General features: G+C 44.1%; 2 protein-coding genes and 1 long non-coding RNA gene across 11 annotated transcripts in view; 1 reads left to right on the plus strand and 2 right to left on the minus strand.

The window, feature by feature from the left end:
• LEPR (leptin receptor) overlaps positions 1–9,908 on the minus strand; it is a 30,937-nt gene extending 21,029 nt beyond the window's left edge. For 3 of the 8 annotated variants that reach the window (XM_059853584.1, XM_059853585.1, XM_059853589.1), the window contains exons 1-4: positions 9,644–9,833; positions 6,280–6,338; positions 3,952–4,245; positions 2,672–2,789 (exon numbers count right to left, since the gene is read on the minus strand). In XM_059853584.1, the coding sequence (XP_059709567.1) occupies positions 2,672–2,789; positions 3,952–4,245; positions 6,280–6,319 (452 nt within the window). In that variant the 5' untranslated portion in view covers positions 6,320–6,338; positions 9,644–9,833. Of the gene's footprint in view, positions 1–2,671; positions 3,593–3,951; positions 4,246–6,279; positions 6,339–9,643 lie in introns of those variants that run through there. The other 5 variants (XM_059853582.1, XM_059853583.1, XM_059853588.1 and 2 more) reach the window with 5 other exon arrangements.
• A 69-nt stretch (positions 9,909–9,977) lies between these two features.
• LOC132330852 (uncharacterized) lies at positions 9,978–13,917 on the plus strand. 2 transcript variants are annotated; one of them, XR_009487451.1, is made up of 3 exons: positions 9,978–12,338; positions 12,752–12,848; positions 13,044–13,917. It is a non-coding gene; the product is annotated as an uncharacterized LOC132330852 (long non-coding RNA). The 2 variants fall into 2 exon arrangements; XR_009487450.1 differs by having other exon boundaries at positions 9,978–12,848.
• Positions 13,918–22,818: 8,901 nt separating this feature from the next.
• Positions 22,819–27,737, minus strand: LEPROT (leptin receptor overlapping transcript). The gene is made up of 4 exons (XM_059853596.1): positions 27,614–27,737; positions 27,309–27,384; positions 26,377–26,563; positions 22,819–25,211 (listed from the first exon to the last, which is right to left on the minus strand). Exons 1-4 carry the CDS (start codon positions 27,627–27,629, stop codon positions 25,095–25,097), a joined length of 396 nt encoding a protein of 131 aa, XP_059709579.1. The 5' UTR covers positions 27,630–27,737; the 3' UTR covers positions 22,819–25,094.
• Between the last annotated feature and the right edge of the window lie 2 nt (positions 27,738–27,739).

The raw sequence follows: 27,739 nt of genomic DNA on the forward strand, positions 1-27,739 counted from the left end.
CAAAAACTTTGCAGAATTTTCTTTGAAGCTTCTCTGCCTTCTCCTGTTGCTCACAGATTTTATTGGTCTCCAGAAGCCACAATCAATCCATGAAAACATTTTTTTTTTCTTCAAACCATGTCTTTGATCTGATCTATCTGGAAAGTGGCTACCACCACACCAGCTCCTCATCATTCCTAATAATTATTTCAATTTTTAACCATCCAAATGGACTTGTTTGCACAAAAAAAAAAAAAAGCTGTGTAAAGGGAAAAAAGTGTCAAATCCTGTCACAGAGAGTTCTTGTAGCCAACACCTTGGAAAACCTCAGCAAAACCACGTAGGAAGTCCTAAATATTTTATATTTATAGTCAACCCCCTTCAGAAGGTGATGCCTCTCCTGCTAAATGAATCTGTGCCCTGTGGGGAACTTGGAGACTTTCAATTAGATCCTGCAAAATGTCCTGGCTGAATTTCAATCCTGTTCTTGCAATTGAAGAGAAAAAGTAAAACTCCTTTTAGGGCAAATCACCTGAATTTTCAGGAAAGGTCCATCCCAACCAGGGGTTGTGAAAGGGGGTCACCATTGTAACTCTGCTGTCACATTACTCCCACATCCTTTCCAAGCACTGCCTTTACTGGGAAAGGATGGAGCAAAGCTGTCTGGGGCTTCCAGGATTTCTTCCATCAATATTTCCCAAAGTTTTTGATCAATGGTAGCTCTAGAAAAATCCTTATTTGAAGAAGCTGCCCCATTAAACTGAGCTCATCAATCTCTAATGAGAGGTTGATTTTCTCTGGCTGGAGAGGCTCAATGCATAACTGATTGCATGATTTATCCTTAAAAAACATGGGAATTCAGGCCCAGAACTGGAGGAGAGCCTCCCAGGAACTTCAAATAAGTCCAAATATGAATGCAGCCTCATGAGCTCAAAGGGCAAATGATAATCAGTGCTCAAAATTAAACCAAGGGAGTCCCTGAGGCCAAAGATTCCAGCTCATGGAATTAATCCTGGGCTTTGCAGCATTCCTGGGATCAGACAGCTGCAAAGATGTTTGGTAGACAATTAACCCATTAGTCTAATGAAGCTTTGGAATAACCTTTCCTCTTCTTTTCTATTCTTTTGGAATAACCTTTTCAATGCCCCCTCCTCTCCCTCACTTGAGCCTCCCACAGGGCACTGCCATGGGCCGAACAGAACATTGCCATTCCTGCTATTTCCAAGCAGGAAAACTGTGGATGTGGTAAATAAGAGGAGACTTCTCTAATGCTGGGGAAAAAAAAAAAAAGAAAAAAAGAAAAAAAGCTATGAGAGACCCAAGCTTTTCTGTTGTAGATTCTCCTGTATCATTATTTTTGTGCATTGCCCTGTTTGTGAGAATCCTGGCTGGATCTCCAGACTCCCAGGGAGAAACACATGCCAGGAATGCATATTTTTAAAACTGGGAATGTTTTCAAGGTATTTTGGCTCAGGAATAAAATGCTAAGGTATCAGAGAGCCAACAGGGAAAGCTGTCACCTTCCCAAAGACTGAAATGCTTGTGCTTGCTGCTCGCCCAGAACACAGGGACCTAAAAGGGAAATATTAATGTGGAATGTGGGGAGGGAAATGAGTTCTCCAAGGTTTTGCTTTGCTTCTCATCTTTGCAGCAAAGAGGAATCAAATAGAGACCCTGTTGAGCCCACAGGGCCTGCTCTCCTAACATGGAACTCACTGAATTCCCTTCCTAACACAAGGAACCTCTTCAGCCCAGCTGGGGCTCCAGTCTGGTGGCATCCCAAAACAATTTCCACACAGAGATTTCTGCACTGGGATCACTGGCAAAGCTTTTCCTGTGCAGCTGAGCCTGGATGGAGCAGAGCAAAGGCAGAGCTGCTTCCCCCACAAACACCCATGGAATGGTATTTCAGGAGTCACAGTCATGAGGAGCACTGGAAATGGGAACCCACCTCACCAAAATGGGATTAAAATATTGTGTCAGCTGAACAACCATATTTATTCCTAAATAATACATTTGGTTTCTGCCCTGACTACAGGGATGATTTGTGCCAAATGAGATCTGGCTGCTCAGGAAGTCCTCTACAAATTCAGTTAATTCAACTATTTCAGTTTATCCTGCTTCATCAGGAAATGAAGCCTCTGTGTGTCTCTTCAAACCTACCAATAATCCAGAAAAAGCAGGGTGGTTTCATGGTATCTAACAGATCTTTTTGTAACCAATGTGTACCAGACCTGCCCACCCCACAGGCAGGAGGATTCCATCTCTCAGCACTCCAGGGAATATTCACCACAGTGACAATGAGATGAGAGCAGCATTTGCCATTGGATCACATGTAAAGTACCACAGTTACTTCAAGAGAGACAAAATTAAGGTCAAAAACAAATAAAAAGTAGAACCAAAACTTTAAAATTAAGAAATTCTAACAACAAAGATACCTTCAGAAGTCAATGCTGATTTCATTAAAATATTTTAAGAAACATGGGAAGGACAGAGAAGGGGGAACTCTCCATTCCAACCATTTTTCATTCAGATAACCACAAACTTTCCATCTTATCCAGGATTACTTTTAGACAGGACAAAGTAAAATCTGCAGAGCTAAAGCTCCCACCATGCTGGAAGCTGGAATGTTGATGTTTTAGGAAATGCTTTCAGTTTTCCAGAGGGATTTAACAGTAAATCCTGTACTTACCCAGAGTATAAAAGATTCACCTTCAGGTCAGCTCTCAGGTCCAGCTTCAAAAGCTGCAGGTTACAAACCAACAGGTCCAGCCTGCCTCTAATCCAGCATTCCATGTTCCAGCTCCAGTCTGGACCAAAGAAAGGGATCACACATTTCTGAACTGCACTAAAACAAAATCAAATACCTGGATGGAAGTCACTCCCAAAGAGAGGACAAGGAACAGATATTCCTGAAAGTGAGGCTGCACCACAGATGGGAAAATATTTATGAATAATCTGAGTTGGGCACCTTAAACACTTCCAAGGCTCACAGTCCACGTGGTTCTGCACTGTCATGATTAAAGAAGGAATTCTTTTAACCTGGATTTAGGGACAAGGCTGCAGGGTGAAGAAAAATGAAGCTGATGGTGGTTGCTGTGTCCTGGGAAGTGGCACAGCCCCAGCTGGGGATTTGTGGAATGAAATTCTACCCACTGAGGTCAAGGAGATTCCTGGCAGCAGGATGCCTGCTCCGTGTTCCTCAGAGACGGGAGGAGAAAAAAAATCCTTGGGAAAAAAATCCTAATCCATGTACAGACATTTACTGCACATTTATTATTTAAAGCTTCATAATTCATGTAGAAATGATGCCATTTGCTCTCCATCTCCCCTGCCTGCTGATGGAGTTTGAAGCCCACATCCACCAAAAATATTTAAAACATTCCTCACAGTGTCTAAACTCCTTTGAAGATCTGGGTTTATGTCCTCTTATGCAGTGCTCCATATTTTATTCACAATTCCCCTAGAAAGACAGCCAACTTTTTTCCCTTTTGAAACCTTGCTGTACAATTCCTCCATCTTCCACTACATTCTGAGGAAGGATTTTAACCCCCTGAGGAAGAATTTTACCTCTCTGAGGAAGGATTTTACCCCCTGAGGAAGAATTTTACTACACTGAGATGGATTTTGCTTCTCTGAGGAAGGATTTTGCCACAGTGAGGAAGGGTTTTGCCAGGCTGAGGAAGGATTTTACCCCCTGAGGAAGGATTTTACCACCCTGAGGAAGGATTTTGCCACACTGAGGAAGGATTTTACCACCCTGAGGAAGGATTTTGCCACCCTGAGGAAGGATTTTACCACCCTGAGGAAGGATTTTACCCCCTGAGGAAGGATTCTGCCACACTGTGTTGCCTGCCCAGGATAAAAGTGAATCCTCATTAATCCAACCCACCCCTCTCCTCCCAAACAACAAAAAAGCCTTAATATTTTTTGGAATAATTAACTCCTTATTCCCTTGAGTGCTAAACCCACCTATTTTCTGAGGAGCAGAGAGATTAATTTCTGAAGGAATAAACTTCCTTGCCTGCATGCTTGCTCTGTACAAAGAACAGTCAATGTTGCTGGCACTCCAAAGGCAACACAGAAAATTTTCTTCATTCATTAAATGCTTGGTTTTGGGTGCTCCAAGTTCTCTCCTCAAACCAGACCAGCTCCCAGCTGAGAAAGGGCTCCAAAAGGTCTCATTCAGCAGCACACAGGGCAGTGTGAAATTCCTGGCAGGAACTGGATGGACCATGCAATGGGCAGCTGCCACCTGAAGGAAGTCTGCAAATATAAAGGGAAAAGCATTGGAAATAAAAGGAAAAGTTCATATTTTTGGACAAGTAAAAGGGAGTGGTTGATGTGATACAGAAATAGGAAAAAATCAGGTTGTTTCTGGGGGTTGTTCCCTAAGGTAAAGACAAAATTAATAAAAATATCCCTTCTAGGTAAAGACAAAATTACTAAAAAATCCTCTCTGAATGGTGTCACAGGTGACAGATTCCAGATTTTACCCACCCTCACTGCACCTAAACTTTGGTTTTCTCAATCTCTTGAAAAAGTCAAGGTCAAGATTGCAGGAGAAGCATCTTGTTGGGATAAATTGGCTTTTATTAACCAAAACTGCAGTGAATCCTAAACTGGGTGTGAGTCTCATCTCCCCATGCAGGGCTGGAACAGATCCCCTCCAGCTCCATTTCCATAAAAATATAATCCTGTTGTAAGTATGAAACACAGTCCCACTGTAACTCTGAAATAAAAAAGGACAATATTACTGGGGGTGCAACTGCACAACCCCAGGGCATTATCTGGGAAGTGAGAGGCAGGAAAAGGATAATTTTTTTTTCCATAAGACTTAAAGTAGAACCACTCTGAGCACATTTGTTGAAGTCATAGTTTGAATGGTGCCCACAATGGTTGAGAGAAGGATGAGCAGGGAAAACACTGTAAAACACTCTGAATTTAAAGATTAAAGCTCTGCTTGCAGCAAGGCACAGGGACATGGGTGCACTTTGCATTCTGCTCAGGAAGGGCAGAAATTTTAAGCAGTTCATTAAATAGAAATTAATTGATGTTCTATGCCTTGCCACAGCCAAATAAAGAAATACCAGAATATCTCTGGCACTGTTTGATTAATAGAGGTTCATAATTCTCTAGCACAGAGCATGAGTTAAGTAATACCAACACATGAAATGAGAGCTCTAAAAAAAGCTGTTAAAGCCAGGAGATGCAGAGTGTTGTTCTGCAGAGGGTTTTGCTTTCCCTGCACACAGATTTTGTGCTGCCAGACTCCTGCAGGGCTCTGCTCTTCCCCCCTCTCCCACTAAACAGAGTTTGTGCCTCTGTGAATCCCAGCTTCATTAGGCCTCCAGCAGGAGGAGTGGAGCAAACAAACTCTCAGGTCATAATCCATGATTAAAAAAGGACAAAAAAGTGACACAGAGCAGGACAGAGAAGCAGCACTGTCCCCAGCTCATCTCTTCTTCGAAGGAACTTCCCCCTCGTGTATCACAGATCATCTCAAGGGATTAATTAAATCTTATAAAGCCAAAAATGGGTTCAGCCCCTTTCTTCAGAAACTGAAAAAATGAGGTTAAAAGGACCCAGAGGAAGGCCTGACTTGCAGTTCTGTCCCCAGAGCAGCAGGGCCATCAGATGGTGACAAACTGCCCTGAAATGCCAGGAAATCTCCCTGGAGCATCCAGGTTTTCCAGTTAAAGCTACTCAACATGTTCAGATCACAGAAGGTACTTAAAAGAATTTCAGCAATGCAATATTTGATACTGAGTGGATAATAAGATAAAAAGGTATTTATGTATATAAAAGGTACCTCAATCTAATGATTTATTCATCTTTTTGATTCATATTTTGTAAAGATGACACAAATTTTCCAAATAACTTCACTGGATTACAGGATCTGCTTTCTCCCTAGGCACCACCATCAAAACCCTTTAAATAGTCCTTATTTTAATTAAAAAAAAATTAAAAAGGAAGGCAAATACCAGCTGTCCTTGCAGAGCAGATGCCAGTATTGTCAGAGGCATTTCCCAGTTTATGAATGCAGCATTTGGAGGGAGCTGAGCAGCCCTTGGCAGCCCTGTGGTGCCCCTGGGAGCAGGAATGGCAGCATCCTCCAGGAGCAGAGGAGCTCTCCTTGCACTTCTGGGCACCAAAACAAACTCTCCACAAGCTTTTACCTCATCAAATCTGTCCAGAGCACTTATTTGGAAGTGTCCTGACTCAACATGTATTTTTTAATGTTTCCTGATCTGAAAAGTCATCCCAAACTGGGTTTTGGGATACTTTTTAGTGACTTACCCATCAGCACAAACATGGTTGGGATGATTTGCCAACACATCTTGTTTTGCAGAGCTGACCTGAAAAACACACAGAAAATTAATTAAGGACTTATAATTATCAGTCTATTATTTCATTTTGGTGTATTTCAGTTCGCTTGGTGCTCAAACCTTTGCAAGCAGAATCATAGAAAACCACAATAGTTTGGGAAGGAACTTAAAAATCATCTAATTCCAACACTCTGGGATGGGGAGAGACATTTCTCTCTACACCAGGAAAGGAAAAACAGGCCAGAAAGGGAGAAAAAAAATCAGAATTTTCCAAGTGCAGCAGACACAGCAGCTCTCACCCATTCCAATAGTGAAGCCTTCACTAAACCTTACAGCAGCATTTCATTATTATTCCTTCATTTCAGGTACTTCATTTTTTTGTATTTTCATCCAACAGTTCCATAAATTCTGCTAAAATCAAAATATATTTTTATAGTTAAATCTCCACAGAGGAGAGTTTGGCTGCTGTTGCAGTCAGGAGCTGAGTGCTGAGTAAAATCCACAGCTCAAGTCAGGCAGCAAATGCCAGGGTGAGAAATTGGAGTTAGGGAATCCCTCCAAAGGGTTCCATTCCTGGAATATTTCTGAGGACAGCTTCCTTGAGAACATCCCTGGAGCCAGAAGAGGCAGTGCCAAGGTTATGTAATGCACTTTGGGGCTGCATGTCCTGGAAAATAGATTTATTTCTATATTCCATATCTACCTGGGGCACAGCCAGCTGCCCAGGGAAGTCACAATTCCCAGGTCCCTGTCTCCTGCCTGCTCTCCCTCAAACCCAGTGGAGCTGAATTTCTGCACTGTGCTCTGCAGGATCAGCCAATCCCACCCACTTTCCTCCCCATCCACTGTGCTTTTCCAGCTCCATTTTCAGCTGTTAAAGAGGGAATCTCAGACTTTCCAACCCCAATTTCAGGGGACAATTTGGCTCCCAGCACTGCTGGTAGGTGGCCCACCTCACCTTTTCCTTTTCCATTAGTTTATTTCTGCTAAAGAGCCATGAGGGCCAGAGGAATTATGGAGCTATCAGGTCATTTCACAAAGATACAGACAATAATTATTTCCAAATAACTGAAATTAGTTAGATTTTTCCCTAATTTCAGAAGCAAAAAATACTTTTGAAAAGAGTTGATTTGACATAAATGTACATTATTCACACTATTAAATGGTTTAATGAGAAACAGCCCATGTTCCACTTTCACAGGTACAACAAAAATCCCTGTCCATCCTTCAACCACTTCCCAGGAGGAAACTGGCAGAGATCACATCCAAGAAAACTGGACATCCATTTCCAAAATTTACAAAGTTATCCACAGCCCTGGGTGTTAGACTTTCCCCCATGAAATACCCATTTACACTGAGAAGAAAATAAACACAGAGCCCCAGAACCCCATACAGAAGGAAAATTATAATTTCTATGTAGTTGAATGAAAATCAAGGTTTTTTAATTTCCTGATGGAAGGGGAAAAAATTAAGGGATAATTTGTCCCTGGAAAGGGTGGTCAGGATTGGAAGGGGCTGCCCAGGGAGGGTTGGAGTCCCCATCCCTGGAGGTGTCCAAGGAAATGCTGGAAATGGCACTCGGGGCTGGGGACAAGGCTGGACTTGATGGTCTTGGAGGGTTTTTCCAGCCTTAATGATTCTGGGAATCTGACATAAAAATGGCCAGCCAGAGCAATCAGGGATTCTGATGCCAGCACTAATTTCATATTTGGAGCAGAAGGCAAAACCACTTGTCAGCCCAGCCTGGGATCTCCTGTCACATCGACCTAGGCTGGCTTTCCAGAGGTGTTTTTCCAACAACATTCCTGACCAAACCCAGGGCTGAACATGACCAAAAAGCCCTGAAAGCTGCATGGCCACAGAACCAGCCCCCTCTCTGCTCAAAGTTCAGCCTTCCTTGTGTAAACTTTGGGTAAAAAGAGATAAACCCCAGGGCAGGATAAATGCACTGCTGGGGCAGACAGGATTCCCCAAAATCTTTTCCAGTGAGAACAGTGAACTTGCCAGAATTCCTTATTCCACTGTAAGAAAGAGTACAAGTTTTACAGGAATACTTACAGGGAACAGGAAGTTAAATAAAGAGAATTATTACAACTTGTAATGTCCTGGAGAGAATAAGTGAACACAGCCAGGCCAAATTGGTTTATTTGAGGCTGGCGAAGTGTCCATATACAAGGAAGGAATTTGGGTCCTTTTAAACAAATATATTTTAAATTATTCTGGAACCACTGAGTTTGCTGCTGCTGGGTACAAGAAATTTTCTGATTTCTTATGTAAATACTATATTCCTCTCCATATCAACCAAGAGTTGGGATTAAAACCAAAACACAACAGATATGACAGGCAAGGAGGAGAGCAATGAAATAAGATCATTTTTATTTACAGGACAGGTGAGAAATCCTAGAACTCCCTGGCTTATCAGCATGGGAAACAGGTTCAGCACAACCTGAAATGAGCAGGACCCACAATGGGCATGGAAACCCATTTAAACCATCCCTGATTTCTGCAAGCACTCCACTACAGCTGGTTTTAAATATTAAAAATCCCTAGAAAGCATAAAAAATATTTTAGCAATAATGTCTATGCACAGCATCTTCTGGCCTGTTCTTTAAGGTGCCAAGGGCTCTCCAGTCCTGTCGGTCTGAGTGTGAAATTCCATTTGCCATTGAGTACATTAAAAACCATTCTTAATAGAGAGTTCTGAGTAAGTGGCGCACACAAAACAGAAATGAGTACGACCCACACTGAATAATTTTGCTAATATTAAAGCTTTAATGAAGGCTACCCAAGCTGGGCAGAAGCACAGCTACAAATCCAACTCTAAACCTGCTGGTGGAGCCTCTCCCCCAAGACTCGACAGCAAAACGTCCCGAACTCTTCAGAGTTTCTCCAGACCGTGGAATTTCTCTTGTTTGTAGTGAAACGGCTCCTCATTCATGCTGTGGATCTGTCCTTCCTCACGAGCAGAGCTCCCGGGATTCCCTGGCACTTAGAGGTTATATCTCCTTACAGGTAAGCATGGAAGTTAAAGGCTCTCCCTGTGTTCATTTTAAAATACATTTACAAATGCTGTACCACTTATTAACTTTACGAAGTTCTCTTCTATCACAGCTCCCGCAGCATCGGGGACTCACAGCCCATATTCACCCAGATTTATTTTTGTTTTGTTTCTGACACTGAATCTCAGGGAACATAAGGAGGGAAAGGGCTGAAACCGCCTGGATCTGCGAGCGGGATGTGGAACCGGCGGCGGGCTGTGTTCAGGGGGATGGTTCAGGAAATCAGAGCGGGGGGGGAAGCGGATAAAGAAAGGAATAAAAAGTAAATTCACCAACCTGCTTCTCCTTGCTCTGGGGGTTCCGACTGGCGGCTGAAGCGACGCTGCCACGGTGTGGCTCCGACGGCGAGCCCCGGACGGGCGCTTCCCTCAGCCCGGCTTCCCTCAGCCCGGCTCCCCTCAGCCCGGCTCACCTCAGCCCGGCTTCCCTCAGCCCGGCTCCCCTCAGCCCGGCTTCCCTCAGCCCGGCTCACCTCAGCCCGGCTCCTCAGCCTCCCCCGGTTCCCTTCAGCCCCGATCTCTCCGTCCCCAGCCTGGTTCTCCTCAGCTTCCCCCCGTTCCCCTCAGCCCCGACCCTTCCGCCGCCCCGCCCCGGCCCAGCGCCCCGCCCGCCCCGGCCCCTCACGCGGGATAGCCGGGAAGGAGCAGGGAAGGGTTTGATACACCGGGACCCTCACACGGGATGGCCGGGAAGGGTTTGGAACACCAGGACCCTCACACGGGATGGCAGGGAAGGGTTTGGAGCACCAGGACCCTCACACGGGATGGCAGGGAAGGGTTTGGAGCACCAGGACCCTCACAGGGATGGCGGGGAAGGGTTTGGAGCACCAGGACCCTCACAGGGATGGCGGGGAAGGGTTTGGAACACCAGGACCCTCACACGGGATGGCAGGGAAGGGTTTGGAGCACCAGGACCCTCACAGGGATGGCGGGGAAGGGTTTGATACACCGGGACCCTCACAGGGATGGCGGGGAAGGGTTTGGAGCACCGGGACCCTCACAGGGATGGCGGGGAAGGGTTTGGAGCACCGGGACCCTCACAGGGGATGGCGGGGAAGGGTTTGGAACACCAGGACCCTCACAGGGGATGGTAGGGAAGGGTTTGGAGCGCCAGGACCCTCACAGGGATGGCGGGGAAGGGTTTGGAGCACCGGGACCCTCACAGGGATGGCGGGGAAAGGTTTGGAGCACCAGGACCCTCACAGGGGATGGCAGGGAAGGGTTTGGAGCACCAGGACCCTCACACGGGATGGCAGGGAAGGAGCTGGGAAGGGTCTGGAGCCCAGGAGAGGCTGAGGGAGCTGGGCAGGGGCTCAGCCTGGAGCAAAGGAGGCTCAGGGGGCCCTTGTGGCTCTGCACAGCTCCTGCCAGGAGGGGACAACCGGGGGGGTCGGCACTGCTCCCATGTTGGATCAGAATCTCCTCTTTGGTATAAAGCCACTGATGCTGACCAGGAGTAGGAAGGATAACAAGGGAGCAGGAAATAAAATTCCTACAGACACAGCAGGAGGGAGAAGCTTGGAAGAGTTAAAGCCCATCTCATTCCACCCTTGCCACTTTCCACTAGACCGGGTTGCCCAAGGCTCATCCAACCTGGCCTGGCGCCTCTTAATGATGTTAATTAATTCAAATATCTCAAGACCTGGTTGTGTATAATGCACATATCCATTATCTGCTGGCTCTAATTTAAGAGCAGTTAATATAAATTACCTTTTACTCCACAAGTAATGGACTAAATCACATTTTTGACCCTTTTGCACTTCAGCGTTTGAGGAGTTGACAGATGTAAAGCAATACCACGTATTTAAGGGGAGCTTGCAATTAAAAAATCAACACCCAAAAATTATTTCAAGGAATTTCAAGCAAGGACTGAGCCCTGCTAGGAAAGATGGACCTTCAATTTTGCTTGTGCTCATCCTTTTGTAAAAGGCAGCAAAAATTTAGAACCAGTGAACTAGAGAACTGGAAAGTCCCAGCCAGGCCCAGCTGAGGTTTTTATACAATGGTTTTTCTTCTCAGCAATATTATTTTAAAAGAAATGCAAACCCACTATCTCTGCTTCATGAGGTAAGAAGACAAATATTTTTGTTTCCCTTTTGCAAGCTCTTCTCAAGTAACCAGACTGGAATTATCTTTTGGGTGATGTAAACACTTCTCCCATGAGCAAACCCACTGATTGGCTTTAATTTATTTATTGACTTTCTGTAATTCACAACCCATTTCCTCAAAGCAGCATCAGCCAATTTCGCTCCTTATTAAAATAACCCTCTCTTAATTGATAAATTCTATTTTTGAAATGTTTCCTGATTCTAGTATGGCAGTTTGGGAAATCTGACTCAGTACAACTCATGTCTGAGGTTAGGAAGCCACTGAAGCTTTCGCATCCCAGACTTTCACAGCATAAGCAAAAGCTGTCAAAAGCTGCCACTAGAAAATCCTTTTATTTAGAATATCTTGAGACAAACGTTTGACAGAGTTTTCTTTCACTTCCCCATGTGCCACTGCTGTTCAGCTAACCAGGAAAAAAAAAATCCCCTACAAAGCCTCCACTAGTTCAGGAAATGAACTATTTATTTTTGAAGGTTTCCCCCACCCTATAACACCTAAACTAAAACTTCCTTGAGCTTAATCCTCTTGAGGAAGACAGCAGAGAGGTAATTCCTCCTTTCAGAGGTCTTTGACGTGTGTCACGTTGTGCTTTCACCCTGATCATCCTTTGTGCAAACTCCAATTCCAGTTTATTCCGTCTCTCTTTACAGACCAGCTTTTCTGGAGGCCCCTGAGGCTGATCCCCGACAGGATCTGGGATCAGGGAACAGGGACAGGACACGAGGCTCAGGCTGGACCAGCAGGAATTTCCCCGTGGAAAGGAGATTTGTTTAGATAAATATTGGTTTTAGAGGTTATGAGATTTTAGAGCAGGAAGTATTTGGTTGTACTTTAAGAGTAATTGTATGGTTTTTTCTTATAAGGTAATATATAATATTTTTAAACTAATAGATAGTTGTTATAGAATTTATTTTGGTTTTTAATTTATTATTTTTATTTACTTTTGTTATAGTGTGGATATTTTATTTAATAAAATAACATGTTTAAACATTATTTTAATAAATATATTATTTTAATATTAATTTCATTAAATAAAATATTATTAAATATTATTTATATAAATATATATTATATATAAATGCATATATTTGAACATATGCTTTTTAAATGTTTTTATAATTTTAAAATTTTAGTTATTTTACATAACTACATTTTATATAATTAATTATTCTTATTTTATTCCTATAGGTTTTTATTTAAGGTATATTTTTATTTATAACTATAGAAATAGAAGTTTATGATTTTTTTGTTGACTGTTTGTGTACTGTATTTTTAGATGAGGTCAGGCCTTGGCAGGAGCTGCCCAGGGAGGGTTGGAGTGCCCATCCCTGGGGGTGTCGCAGGAATTCCTGGAGGTGGCACTCAGGGACAAGGTGGGGATCAGGTCCTGCTGGCCTTGGAGGGCTTTTCCAACTTCAATGATTCTGGGGTTCTACTACTTTATTTTATTATTATTATAAATTAAAATATTTTAATATTATTTGACACCTTGCTGCTCACCTGTTTTCATCCCTGTTGTGTTTCTCTTCATGTCTGAATTAGCTCAGAGAGTTTCCATTTTCCTCCAGGATTTTCAGTTTCTCTGTGCTTTATCCACTGGGATGTGGAAATCCAGGATGTTCTCCAGCCTCAGCACAGCATCCCCTCTGCTCAGGGCCTCCTCCGTTTGTGGAACCAGAACAACTTCTGGAGAGGTTTGTATTATAAATACAAACAAGGAAATGGTTTTTTTCCCCTCAGCCTCCACGTTTCACCTCAGATTTTCTCCCTCAAAGCATTATAAAAATACCAAGGGGCCAGAAGCCTTTCAACGAGTTTCATGTTGAAAAACAACAAAATACCATGAAATACCAAGCCCCAAGTGGTTCTGCAAAGCACATGAGAAGATTTCAGTGACCTATGTGCATGTTTTGAATCTAAGTGTGAGCAAGAAACACAGAACTGTTCTCCAAGAGAACAAAACTTCAGCCTGGAGGGTTTATTTATTTTAAAAATGTGACATTAAAGCAATTCCTTCCACCAATTATGCTGGATGCAGTCACAGAGCCTGTGTGTGGCAGATCATAATAATTCCCTGATCTCTTACAAATAGAAATCCCTAATCCCCTGCTCAGCTCTCCTGAGTCAACAACCTCCTGCCTGGATTTCCATCCATATGGATTCTCTGAGGAGGAGCAGAGATGCCAGGCTGGCTTTGGGTTGGGAGGGACCTTAAATCCCATCCCATGGCAGGGACACCTCCCACTGTCCCAGGCTGCTCCCAGGGATCCAGGAGCAGCCCCAGCTTCCCTGGGAATTCTGTTCCAGGGCCTGCCCCCCTCACAGCCTGGAATTCCTTTGCAATATCCAATCCAAACCTACTTTCCTTTTGTGATAAATGCATATTTTATGATTGGCTTTTTGCAAATATTCAAATGAATATTAAATGTGTTGTGTTAGAAAGTTATGCTGTGTTAATTTTTTTAAGTAGTGTGTTAAATATAGTTTTAGGTTATAACATGTTAAAATAGAAACTGTGCTATGTAAGATACTTTTTTAAGAGAGGACTTGCAGCAAGATAGCAGCCACAGGACACCTGAATCTTTCAGAGAAAAGGAATTTATTGCTCCATTATCAAGTTCTTCCTGCCTGCTCAGCCCTGGAGACGCTGCCAGGATCCAGAGGAAGGAGCTGACCCTGCCCAGACAGAATCCTGAGTGTGAATGGAATTGATGCACCAGGGATGAGCTGTGTGAGCTTGCAACAGGCTGTTGCATTAAGGGTTAATCCTCTGTGCACATGGGGCCTTTTTGGGCTTATTTTGCCCAGAAAAGGTACCCAGACTGTCCATAACTCTTTGTTCTTATTGTCTCATATTGTCCTAATCCAAATAGTCCAAATTGTCATTACCCTAATCATATTACTATTTTTATAACCATTTTATTACTATTAAGCTTTTACAATTTTAAAAAAAAGTGATTGGCATTATTCACACTTTCAAGGTGAAACCATTCCCTCTTTTCCTGTCCCTCCATCCCTTGTCCAAACTCTTCATCTTTTAGGCAAAGAACACCAGGAGTTTGCACCACAGCAAGCACAGGGAAGTTTCCAAAATAAAAAAAACGAGCACAGAACCCATCAAACCTGTGATATTCCCAAGATATGACTCTTCATTTATGCAAATCTGTAATTACTTTATAACCCATGCATGGTTTGAGAGGCAGAACTGACACGGGGCCAGGAGGGGCAGAGCCACAGCAGCTGCTCATGGAGAGGGAAGAAGGGAGGAAAACCAAGGGGCACCAAACACCCTTGGCTTCCCACGGGAAGTTCAGCTGAACCTGTGGAACAGCTGATGAACAGGTAATATTCCATAATATATTCTTTGTTTTTTAATAGTTAGGCTCTGTTAGGAATAAGCTTTTGAGGGAGGCAGAAGGGAATGATCTACAGCAAATTTCCATCCCTTTTTAAGCCTTCACATGGCTGCACAAGAGGTCCCAGGTAATTAGTGCTGTCACCATTAGTGCAGCTTATTTCCCAAGAGCCACGGTGTCATTTGGCAAAAAGAGGATCCTGAGTGCATTCAAGGGGGAAATTGCAGCAAAATGTACAAGTTTGGCCAAAAAAAGTAGTCCTTGAAGCAGCAGGCTGTGCAGTTTAACTTTCATTTTGACAGGCTGGATGTGTTTGATATGTCTATTTAATGGGCTTTTAAATAAAAGCACTGTTACTATAGTAACATTTACATCAGAGGTTGTGCTCATGCTGCCTCTGAGGTACAGAAAACCAGTCTGCTCTGCTCACCTTTGTGCTTCACGCCGATATTTTACATGGCAAAGCTGTTTTCTAATAAATAATTTCCTTTTTTCGGAGTATTTTCCTTCTCAGCTTGGAAATGAGGATAGATTTGAGCTGGTTGGCTTTGCAGTGACTAAGCCCTGTGTGTGGGAACAGCACTCCTGGTGCCAGGGAGAACAAGGATTGCATAAAAAGGGAACTGCAGCCTGGGGAAATCCATGCTGCAGCCCTGGAAGGGTCCAAGGCCAGGCTGGACTCTTGGAGCAGCCTGGGATAGTGGGAGGTGTCCCTGCTGTGGGAATGAGATGGACTTTAAGGTCCTTTCCAAGGCAAACCCTTCCAGGAGTCTACAATTCCATCAAATAGGACAAATTTTGCTTTTCTACTCCTCCACGAGGTTTCACTGGTCCAACTGTGCTTTCACTCAACAGCACCAGAACATTCACACAGCAAAACGTGACCCTCTTTGGGTGAGGAAATGAAACCACCCAGGGCTCTCAATTCCCCCAAAAAGCCTTTTTAGTCATGCATGTCCTTAACAGGAATTAGCAGCTGGAAAATAAAAAGGACAAGGGAGGAGTGAAGGACACCTCTCCGACAGCTTGACTGGATTTTCCTTCTATTTTTCCTTCTATTTTTCTTCCTGATGAGCATTTGAAATCAGCTTTTAGTGAAAAAAGCATGGATGGGACTGTGGAAGAGCCCAAACACTGCTGGCCATGTAAAGCCAGCTTTGCTGATGTCACAACCATGAAAAAACCAGATTTCCTTTGATTCCAAAGCATTGTTTGGTCTGTTACCCCCACAGCCCCTGCCAGGATGACACACTCAGCTCCATCTCAGGGAGGAGAAAGTAAACACCACGACTTCTTCCCTCAGGGGGTGGTGGGGATCTATTTCCAGCAGCACTTCAGAAAAGCTGGCACCAATCTGGGTTCTCAAGTGGGAGCTCACACAGAGACCAGGAATTCACAGCCCAGAGCTGGCAGAGAGAGAAATGCTACAGAAAAGGGGAAGGGATTTTGAATAAATGTCTTCATTAAAAAAAAAAAAATTAAAAATCTAGGCTTTTTATCAATTTAAATGTTTCTAAATCTGTCAAAAATTCCGTTTGTGATAGTCACAGACTCAGAGAAAATATCTCATGGGTGGTTTAATCCAAATTGAGGCCACTTTTGTGGTTTTGGCTATGGAGAGAGGATTTTACTTAAATGTTTATATCTCAGTGATGAGTTTCATCCAACATGAAATAGAAACCCCATCTACTCATGCCCACAATAAATGAATCATGGAAGGGTTGGAAGGGGCTTTGAAGTTTTTTTTTTAAATGCTACCACTTTTTCTTTAGAGCAGGAGAAGTTTGAAACTGGGTACAAGGATCCTCCCCCACCTTGTCCCACCATCCCAAAAGAGAAAAAAATATTTCTAAATAAGAGACAACCTCACACTTCTACCATCCCCAAAGGGAAAGAAAACATTGCTAAATAAGAGACAACCTCACACATCCTTCATCCCAAAAGGGAAAAAAACATTCCTAAATAAGAGACAATCTCACACATCTTTCATGGCTCTTTTTTGCTGCATTATTCTCAAAAATCAGATTATTTCACCTAAACATCAAAGGAAGGGCTGGAATAGTGTCCAGTTTTTAGTTCCTACTAAGCACAGGTTCGGGCACTAATTTTTGGATAAATCCTTGGGAGATTTGGGTTCAGTGTCCAAAATCTGGCAGCACTTCATCCCTGTTCAGCTGGAGTGTGGAATGGCTGGATCCATCTGCTGAGATGTTGATTTTCTGCTTATTTTCTAGATAATAATAGGTGAGAAGGAATTACATGAGGGGGAAAAAATACAGGGACATTGAGTGTGTGGTGGGAAAACAGGAAAAACTGGGCTAGGAAGGGAAGATATGGGAAGAGGCAAGAACAAGAAGCAGATGGATCCTTCTGGGGTGGGGATGATGTGTCCAGATAGTGCTGGCACAGAGGAATTGTGAGTGAAGGGATGATCCTGCAATTGTGACAGCAGGGAAAGGGTCAGGGACACAGAGTCCCACCAAAAAGGGGTGGAATCTCTGGGAGAGGCACTGGGAGGCTGTGCCCTCAGATTTATGGGATGGTGGGAACACTTGGATGCTGGATTCTGAAGTTGTTCCCTCTTTATTTGGCATAAAAAATGGAATCAGCACTGCCTGGGACAGCCATTGCCAGTGTTTGGTGCCTCTGGAGCAGGCTGGGAGCAGCTGGCCCATGGAGAGAAGTGCTCTGTGTGCCTTTCCCCCAGGAATTCCACATGGGAATATTCCCTGCAGGCTGCCCTGGAGCAGAGGCTGGGCAGAGCTCCAGAATAAAGCAGGGATTGATTCCAAGGATCTCCTCCATGGATCCACCTTGGGCAGCACCAGAGCCCAGCCAGGGCTGCCCCCAAGATGACCCAAAATGGCCCCAAAATGCACGGCCGGGCACGGGGTCTCTCCCTGGGATCAGCTCTGCTCCATTTGCACCTTGCAGTTCATTGTCCCAGCCCAGCTTTAGCCCAGGCACTCCCACCCTGCTTGTTTTTCTCTCTCCAGCCCACGGGGTTTGTGCTCCTGGGCTGAGATTGGGATCATTTGTCCTTGGTGCCCAGCTGGAGCAGGAATTGTTTTGTGTCCCTGCTCTGTGCAGAGCTCACCATCCCTGATGTGAGCCCAGACCCACTCACTAAAGCAGCACAGAATGTGAAAATAGAAAAGCCAAACCCTGAGGTATCACCAGCAGCCTTTACCAGGGGCTCCTGCAGGAGGAGGGAGAGGCCAAGGCACTGCTGGGGCTGGAGGAGGTGGGAATGAGCGGGGCAGGGATCAGCTCTCCCACACTTGGCAAGGAGCTCCCCAAAAAGCAGAATTCCAAGGGAATCAGACAGGAATTCCACACTCAGAGCTGTTTAGACCACAGCAGGCAAGAGCAGAACATTCCAACCCACAACCCACTCCAGTCTCCACTCACACCCCAGGCCCTGCACATTTAAAATGTCATTTTTGGACTTTTAGAGACGCTGTACATCTCCAAACTCTCCCTTATTGATCAGGTGCTTGTGGCAAAAGGCCTCCCTTGAAGGCTGTCAAACACAAATCTGATTTGATTATTCAGTGCAGACAGGTTTTCCCTTCAGAAAGGTCACATTTATTTAATTTATTTATTTAATTCCATCCTGGAGCTGGCTGCAGGATATCTGAGCACCCCTGAATCATCCCAGTTCAACATCAGCTCTTTCCCTCCACATCACCACTGCTATTTCTTTGTACATGGATTGATAAGAGATAAAATTGACTACTAAACTTGATTAATAACACTAATTTGAAAAGGTTTCATTTTGGGGCAGGAGTTTTGAGGTTTAAATGGGATCAAACCAGCCTAAACCCTGCTGCCAAACTCAGTCTCCAAATGAAAATACAGCCCTAAGGAATGACCTATTAGTGCCATTTAAAAGTTAGCTACTATTCATTTAATGAGATTACTGAAAGTGCTACAGGAAATCAGGTGTTGACTGACCCTCAAAATGAGTTTAGCTCATTACCTGCCCATCAGAGAGCAGAAAATACAATTACTGCAGGAACTTGGAGCACCTCACACAAAACTGAAGAGTCGTGGGCAATAAAAGCACTTCAGGGTCAGACAGGTGGCAGAAAATTGGTTTTTCCCTTTGATTTACTTAAAATTCTGCAAAGAATCCAAAAGTTTGGGATCTATTTGGAAACGATCCCCCCAAACTGAGTTTATTTCTGTTTTAATTCTTCCCATCACGAAAGGAAAAGGGAACAGTGCTGTCATTCACTGTGACTTCCATCACTTGTCAGAAGCATCACTGCATCAACATGAAGATGAGACTAAAATTAAGTTAATTGGGCAATTGTTCACACCAAACTAAAGGCCACACTTTAAAAATACCTCACAGCCCACAAAGCTTGAGCAGCCATTTCAAACCATCAGACAGTAAAACAAACACATTTCTTTTCAAAGATCAGCAGCAGTGATGAAAGGTTTGTATTTCATAGCAATTGTTCTGACATTAAAAACCTTCCAAATATGACAAATCAAGCCCTGTGAAAGAGCAGAGATACCTGTGCTCATCCTCAGGTGCCCAAAGGGAGGTGAACAATCCCAATCCTAATTGAGGAGATTGGCTCATCCTAATTCACTTCCCACATTCCTCACCTCTGAGACTCCCAGACAAAGGCTGGGCATTTGGAAATTGTGCCTAAGGACTGGCTGGCTCTTAAGAGATCCATGAAAACTGATTTATTTTCTGCTGTAGATTTTAATTAAGCAGCAAAGTATTTGTTAGGAATGCAGTCTTTAAAGGAATCCCAGCATATTTGGACTGGCTAAATTATATTAGTTTGTATAATCTGATTTCCAAGATAAATTTTATTTCTGTATGCAGGAGAAATATTCTGCATTTCTTAATCTGTTAAAATTGAACAGTTTTCTTTTGGGATTTTTTTTAATATGGGAAATGGTTTTATCATGCTGGAGCTGTTGAAGACATCATTTATTTGGTGATAAAAAGCTGCCACACTGTGACACTCAGTTGTGTTCCTAGGAACAAGGACAAGCTGGTAAATCCTCTCCCTGTGTTTGAGGCAGGGATTTGTGGATCCAACACCCCATTCCTGGGAGGCACAGCCAGAAATCCCAGCCCCTCAGCCAAGGGACAGTGACTCCCACTGAAGGGGTCACCAACCCAGCTGGGCCAGGCTTTCATCCCTCCTGATCCCAAATTCCCATCAGCTTCCCAAGGGAGACTTTGATCAGCAGCCAGAAAGTGACAACTATTGCAGCCTTTGTTTCTGGGTGCTGGAAAGGGTTTTTTTTCCCTTTAAAGATGGAGAACTGGGAACAAAGGCTCCTGTTATACTGGGAAATAGCAGAGCAGCAAAACCCCAGCCCCAGATTAAACAGTCCCAACAGAGGGTGAGCAAAACACACAAATGTCACCCTCAATCCTCTTATTCCAAGGACAGCTTTCAAAGGCACTTTAAACACCCTTTAACTTGTCCCCAAATGCCCAAAAACCAAAACCACCCAGGCAGCATCTGCCATTTACTGCCATGGGCCAAGACAAGGAAAGCAGCACAGTCTGGGTACTGGAAAATGAAGCTCCAAGCAGTGATAAATCAAAATTCAAAGGTATTGATAACCTGAAATGACCCCCTGCACCTACCAGAGACACCAACATTGCTCTTTGTACCTCAGAATTATTCTCCTTTTAAGGGTTTCAAGTAATGCAAAACTCCAGCCTGAATGTGATTTCTGCTTTGGTTTTTTAAACTCCACAACAGCAAGCAATTCATTTTCTCAGCGTTCCCCAAGAAAATGTGCAACTGAAAATATGTAACAGTGTAACACAGGCAGTTCCCACCAGGGAATTGCCACCAGTTTGGCTGTGGGCAAATAAAGAGCTAAAAAATATTAGGGGTCAGATCCCAACACCTGGGCTGATTTGAAATTCCTCCTATAATCATTTCCCAGAAGCCTTCCCTGAATGCAAAACTGCAACAGGAAGGGCAATTATCATGCATAATGTGTATTTATTATTAATATTATGTGTATTTATTATTACTATTATGTGCCATTTAGCACAGTTATGTTCACTACATCCAAATGACTGTATTAAAGAAAGCCATGGGCTGAGTCTCACTTGGAAAACAATCTTCCATCTGTTCCCTAGGAATTTCCTGAGGGAGAAGAGGGGTGTTTTTATAATCCCTGCTGTGTCCCCAGCAGAGGTGGCCAGAAGGAACTCCAAGTGTGGAATCTCCCACCAGGGGTGGGAGAGGAAGCAGGGACCAACCAGTCCACTAAAAAGATGAATATCCAGAATATTTGCTACAATCTAGAACTATTCTATAGGAAGTAATAATTCCATTAAAAAAAAAAAAAATGCTGGTCATGGGGAATAAACACCTGTAACCCATTTTTAATATAACTGCAGAACCAAACCAAAAAATAAAGGGCAAAAGCAAAGCAATAAACCAAGATAAATACAGAGCAGGCCTTTTGAGAAAATGTCTCCAGCTGATCTTTAAAATTTGATCCCAATTCAGCAGCCAGTGCTTCCTCACCCATTTTATCAGATTTTCCCTGGAAAGCCCTGCAGTAGGAACTGGTCCTGTGTTTGCAGGGGCCACTTAAACAAATCAGTGGCTCATTAGTACCTGGTGAGCATCCAGCTTAATGAGAGTCTGTCCATCCTTTACCAGAGCCCAAAACAATCCCTGCAGAGCAAACAGAGGAGGATCTGAAAAGTCCTGCTGTGTTAAGAATTGAGATCAGGGTTAGGAAAGTCGTTTCAGAGCTTTCCACCACTTGCAGTTTGTCACCACCCTTTGAAATGTGTTTTACCAGGACACTCTGTTTGTATCACCCCAGTGTAACAAGTTTACACTCGTTTTATGGGATTAAAGGCTGTTCCAAGGTTTTAGGAAGTTACCCAAGGTCATAACAACTGCTCAGGAAGGTTACCAGCTCCTGAGAGCATTGAAGAACCCACAAAACCAGTGCCAGACTGGGACCAGCACCCCCTGGGCTGTTTTTTTTTTAATCCAAGCCAGTGGAAGTAACAGGGAATAACTGAAGAAAAACAGCTGAACAGGGTGGGAGGGATAGAAAATCAAAGTTACCCCACACAGACACCACCCCCAAATCCAGCAGCAGGTTCAAAAGGGGAGCTCAGCACCAAGCCTGGAGCTGCAGTGACTCTGCCAAGGTGAGCAGCATTCCCAAGCTCTCCCTGTGCACAGGCAGCAGCTCCCTGACCCTCACTCACCTCCTCCACAGCCCTGCTGCACTCAGGGCACTGCTGGGAAAATGAAGCTCCAGCTCTCCCAAACAGACACCACAAACTCCTCCTCACCCTGGGGGCTTTCAGAAATGGACTCCATAACTCCATTTTCCCAAGCTCTGGGCAGCTCAGCACCAAGCCTGGAGCTGCAGTGACTCTGCCAAGGTGAGCAGCATTCCCAAGCTCTCCCTGTGCACAGGCAGCAGCTCCCTGACCCTCACTCACCTCCTCCACTGCCCTGCTGCACTCAGGGCACTGCTGGGAAAATGAAGCTCCAGCTCTCCCAAACAGACACCACAAACTCCTCCTCGCCACAGGGGATTCAATAACTCCATTTTCCCAAGCTCTGGGAAGATCAGAATTCCCCACTTGAATATTTTCATCACCTTAATACCAGGAGAAGTGACCTAGAAGAGAAGGAGAGCTCTGATGCCCCCTGCACCCCTGCCCTGCTGACAGAGAATGGATTTATCCAGACTCCCTGGAAGAAAGGGAAAAGCTCAAGCACTACCTTACATCCCACCTTTTTGATGGAATGCTTTACAAACCTCCCAAATTCACCACATACCCAAGAAATAAATGATGATCCTTTACCTTTCCAACACATTCTACACTAATCCCACTTCCCTGGCTCCTGGAATTGCCCATTCCACACCAGGAAAGCAGCACTGGACATGTTTTACCTTGCCCCTCACACCTCTCTGTTGTCACCTCTTGAAATTTAAAGACAGACAAATCTTTAAGCATCAGATATGTTTATTAGACAATTCCAAAAGTCAGTTTTAGTAGGCAACTCGGAAAGAAAAGTAGAATATACTTGAATGTCCATGTTTTAATACTTGATGATGTCAGGGATGTGACAACCATAAAAAACTGGTTCCAAAAGGTACAAAAGCTGCACTGCATTCCCAAGGACAGGAGACAGGATGAGCTGGCAAGGAAGCTTTGGGAAATGCAGCCACAGACTCCCAGCTGATTATGGAACACTGCTCTTGCCAGGGAGGTGCAGTCACAAAAATCAGCCTTGTGTGGAAATTAAGGCACTTGGGATACACAGTATTCACTTCCACACAGGGAAACCATTCCAGAGAAACCACCAGAAATTCCCACGGGAGGATGGGACAGAATTCCCAGTACAGACCATCAGAGCTCAGTGGGACTGAAGCTCTGCAGAAAAACCCTGCTGGAATATTATTTTTGACCATATTTGATAACAAAGTGAATTTACTTTACAGAGATCCACGATTTCAGCACGATTTTAAACATTTAATGTAAAGTCCACCTGAAAACTGCATGAAATTCAGATTAGGGATTAGTGCACGTAGCTACTTCCAAATAATAATACAAATAACAAAAACAACAATAAAAAAAGCATTGACCTTCTCCACTCACCACCCACGAGGTCCCCACCAACCACAGCCCAAAGGGGATACAGTACAATGGAAAAATTTGGCAAAAAGCAATTTAAACCAGCATTTTCTGGTCCCCCTGGTCCCTTCAGATTGTCCTTGTTCACTGTTCCTGTCACACACTACAGAATGATTTATTTTCAGGGAAAATTCAATCTCAGCTGGTTTTCCTCCCCAAAACTCCATCAGTAATTGAGTAGTTTTGTAGATTTCTATCTCAGCCTTTGGTACATAAATGGAGTAAAAGCTTTCCAGAATCCAGCCCCAATCCAAGAGGAGTTAAATGGAATTGTTAGCAATGGCATTAAGATTTTATCATCAGGCACTGACTGGGTTTATTTCACTGTTTTACTCCATTATTGAGTGAAAAATGCCACTGTACAGGGGAAAAAAGGCATTTTCTTTAAAATCACAGCAGGATTTAAACATGGAAATGATGTTTCATCTGAAAAATTTGGTTTATCATTAAAAAAAGTCATTTCCCCAGTTCCAACAGATTTCATCAAAAGCAGGAAGAAGACACTCAGATAATTTGTTATTCCCAGGATTTTTGGAAGTCTATCCTGCTATGTCTTGGATGGAGCATTAACATCCAGAAAAAAATCTGTCCTTTAATGTTAATTTCTCTTTTAGCAGTAATTAATTACTGACCATTGCCCCTATTCTTACAGAACTAAAGTAATAAAATCAGATTTTCTTAAGTGTGAGTATGTGAATGTTTACTAGGATAATGCTATTTAAAATAGAGTGTTTTAATGCAATAACAACCTTCTTCCAGACAAATACCAGGAACTGAAGAAGGGTGTTTTAAAAGCAAGGAGGAAATAAGGAATCCTACCCAGCAGAACACTCCATTCCTTGCAATCCACACCCATAAAAACACAGAGTTGAAGATGAAATTGTGATTTGAGTGTCCTGAGGGTAGTTTCTCCTTTTGTGAACCTTCACAGAAGTCATGTCAGCTTTGAGATGCATTCAAATATGTTATTCCCCAAATTTTTAAAATGAACAGGGACAGAAAATACCTCTGTGGGGAGAAAATGATCTCTAAACAAACGTAAGTGGAAGAGTTTTTAAGCAGGGTTGTTTTCTTTTGCTTTCCTTAGGCACTAAGAGTTGGCATCACTTATGTTTGGCTTTATCACCATTAAGAAAAATTACAGTTTTTCTCAAATGACAATTAATGGAATGGAAATGAAATAGTAACTGATCCTAATTAAAGCAGAAGGATTGACCAAGTTGAACAATCCCAATTAGGAGAATTTTCATATTATTCTTTGATTAGAAGGTTAAAAACCCAACAGGAGTGGTGACCAATGGCTCAATGGCACTGAAATAAACCAAAAATCAATGCAAACACAGTGAAAAATGGGTAAAACTGCTGCTTTTCTGTAAACTTCTTCAAGGATAAACTCATAATAATTCCCCATTTCAGTGACTACTTCAAGCCAACTGTCAGCACTGTCCCTTTGGCTGAAGTGCCTTTAAAAAAGCAAATGATTACATGATAATGTAAAGCCACAGACATTAGAATATCTATACATACACACAGAACAGGGGGAAAAGCTGTGGAATATTGAAAATTACCAGCACCACAAGGAGCTCCTACCACTGCTCCCAGCTGAAGTCATCTCCTCTGCCAAAGACAAGGAAAAAGCCTAAAATGGTAAGGAAAATGACTGCATTGCCAGCCAGCACCAGGCCACAGGCTCCCCATTTGATCTGAAATGCAAGAAATGGAACAATCAAAGCAGTTCTTGGAAAAGATGCTCAGCACAGTTATTTATTTCTAGGCATTAGATCAGCTAAAACACTAAAAAAAAAAAAATCAAAATACTACAGAAAGGTGCTAAAAGCAGAAGAGGCAAACAATAAAGAATTCAATTTGTGTGACTAATTATTCAATTAGCAGCCACTTGTATCACTAATAAACACTTCAGCCAAGCTACTGCAAGGATTTAGAAGAAAATGATGACTTGCCTTCCAAATCATTAAAACACACCTAAATCAGAGAGAAAGCTGGTGAAATTAGTGCTCTCCTTTCATTGCCAAGCAACAAAACCAAAATATCTCCTTTTAAAGAAGCAACAGGCATGGAAAACGTGGATTTAAAAGTAAACAGCTTTTTTTTTTTTTTTTTATTCCTGAGCTGCAGCAGTAATTTACTTAAATAAGGAACATTTACTCTTAAAGCACACGACTGAGAGTTCCCTCTCGTGGTCATTGTGCTGCTGCCAGGCTCCAACCCCCCCAAAATAAAAATATCAGGGGAAATGGGCACTGCAAATAAATTCAGAGCAAGCACACAACGTTTAAAGGAGTGAAAGGGAAAAAAAACAGGACTCAGGAAATCACTGGGACTGGGGGAATTTTTTGCCTTTCAGACAAGTGTGACCAAAATCTCACCACTGGAGAGAAGTTCAGAAAGCAAAGAGGAAAGAACTTAACGTGAGGAAACTCTGCCTTTGAGGGGCCAAACTTGGGAAATGCTCAGAGAGCCACAGGGGCAGCTCTGGAAGCTTGGCCCTTTATCTTTCACCTCCTAACACTCCCCAGCCCCTGAGTTTGCAGTATCCTCAATGGAGGAAGCAGAAATTCCAAGAGGAAAATAAGGAAGCTGAAGCAAGAAGTGATGCAAAGGGTCATGAGACAGAGAGGCATGAGGTGCAGGAGGAGATGTTATCTGCTGTTGGGCCAAAACAAGCCTGGAGGGGGAAAATACACCAGCTAAAACCTTTTCAGTCGTGTGAGTTCTTTTTTTCAGATCAAAAAGGCAAATTTCAGTGGATTACTTTCACCTGGAGACAGCAGAGTAATAAAATAAAAGCAGGATTGAAGATGATACCCAGCAAGTGGGGTCTGAGAAGAAAAATTAGCAAGGACTTACTGCTTCCACCCGTGCAAGGATGATAGGAAATCCAAAGGCAGAGACAACAATTCCTGTGGTGAAGAAATAGGCCAGCTCCCTGCAGGCACTGCTGGCTGCATCGCTGTCATCACCCACCCTCTTGGCAATGAAGTGGGGAATGGGGCAGATGAAGTAAAATATCAACACAAACAGGGGCCAGTACACACTGGGCAGGGGGAGAGAAGAAATGGGCCATCAGTTAAAAGAGGTACTTCAGTCAGAAAGCTGGTGCAAAACTCCTGATGCTACTTTTTGGCTTGAAATTGCAGCCAAAATGGGGCAATTCCACCTCGTTCTCCCTGCACTGCTGGAGCAGCACGCAGCCTCTCACACGAGCAAGGGTTCCTTTATTTGACTTTTGAATCGTTTTGCTGATTCAGCTCTGACCACAGAGGGAGCAGGAAATGCACTGGAGCAGGACCAGGAGCAGCATTCCCAAATGACAGGGATGAAGCAGGCACACCCTCACATCTCCTCTCTGGGTCACAGCTCTCAGGAGCCTCCTGCGAATTTTTCAAGTGTTTTACAGACACGGAATTACAGAACAGTCAGGGCTGGAAGGGAACCCAAAGCTCAGCCCCTGCCATGGGTGGGGACATCCCAAATGGAAACTTGTGGCAGGATTGTTCAAAGAAACAGGAAATTAAGGCAAATGTTCGTGTGAGATTAAAAAGCAAGGTGGCACCGCTTCCCCTGAGGCAGCACAGGGCTGTTTGCAGAGCTTTTATTTTAATGCAAATGCAAATACCGCCTTAGGAAGTGATGTTTAATCACAACAAAGTGCCACGTGCCAAGAGCCTGGGAGCGGGGGGCTGCAGGAGGAGCCACAGAGCCCCATTAAATAATAAAATAAAGCCTTAACTGATGGTTTTTAACCAGGAGAAGCTTTGGAAGGGCGCCGGCCCGCTCACCCGTAGTACTCCAGGGCACAGCCCAGCATGAGGAACGTCAGCCCGATGGCTCCGCTGAAGGACAGGGCCACGAGAGCTGCAACGGCACAGGGCGGGCGGTGAGGCACCGGGCCGTGGGGCACTGAGGCACCGGGCATCCCTCCCGGGGCACCGGCAACCGCCCCACCGGGGGCCGGGCATCCCTCGGCGGGGGCCGGGTACCACCTCCCCCGGTGCCGGGCATCCCTCCCCGCCACTCCCGGCCGCCCGCCCCCGCGCTGAGGCGCTGCCCGGGGCGCGCTCCCTCATGAGGGAGCCCCCGGTACCTTTCACGCCCGCCATGTCCGGGCTCCGTTGGCACCGCGCGACTTCCGCCTTGTGGCCCCGCCCCTTTTCCGCACGTCACGTGACCGAGCCTTTAAAGGGCGGGCGGCGGGCGGGAGCGCCTTTCC

Source organism: Haemorhous mexicanus, chromosome 9, assembly GCF_027477595.1.
Source record: "Haemorhous mexicanus isolate bHaeMex1 chromosome 9, bHaeMex1.pri, whole genome shotgun sequence".
Taxonomy (NCBI): domain Eukaryota; kingdom Metazoa; phylum Chordata; class Aves; order Passeriformes; family Fringillidae; genus Haemorhous; species Haemorhous mexicanus.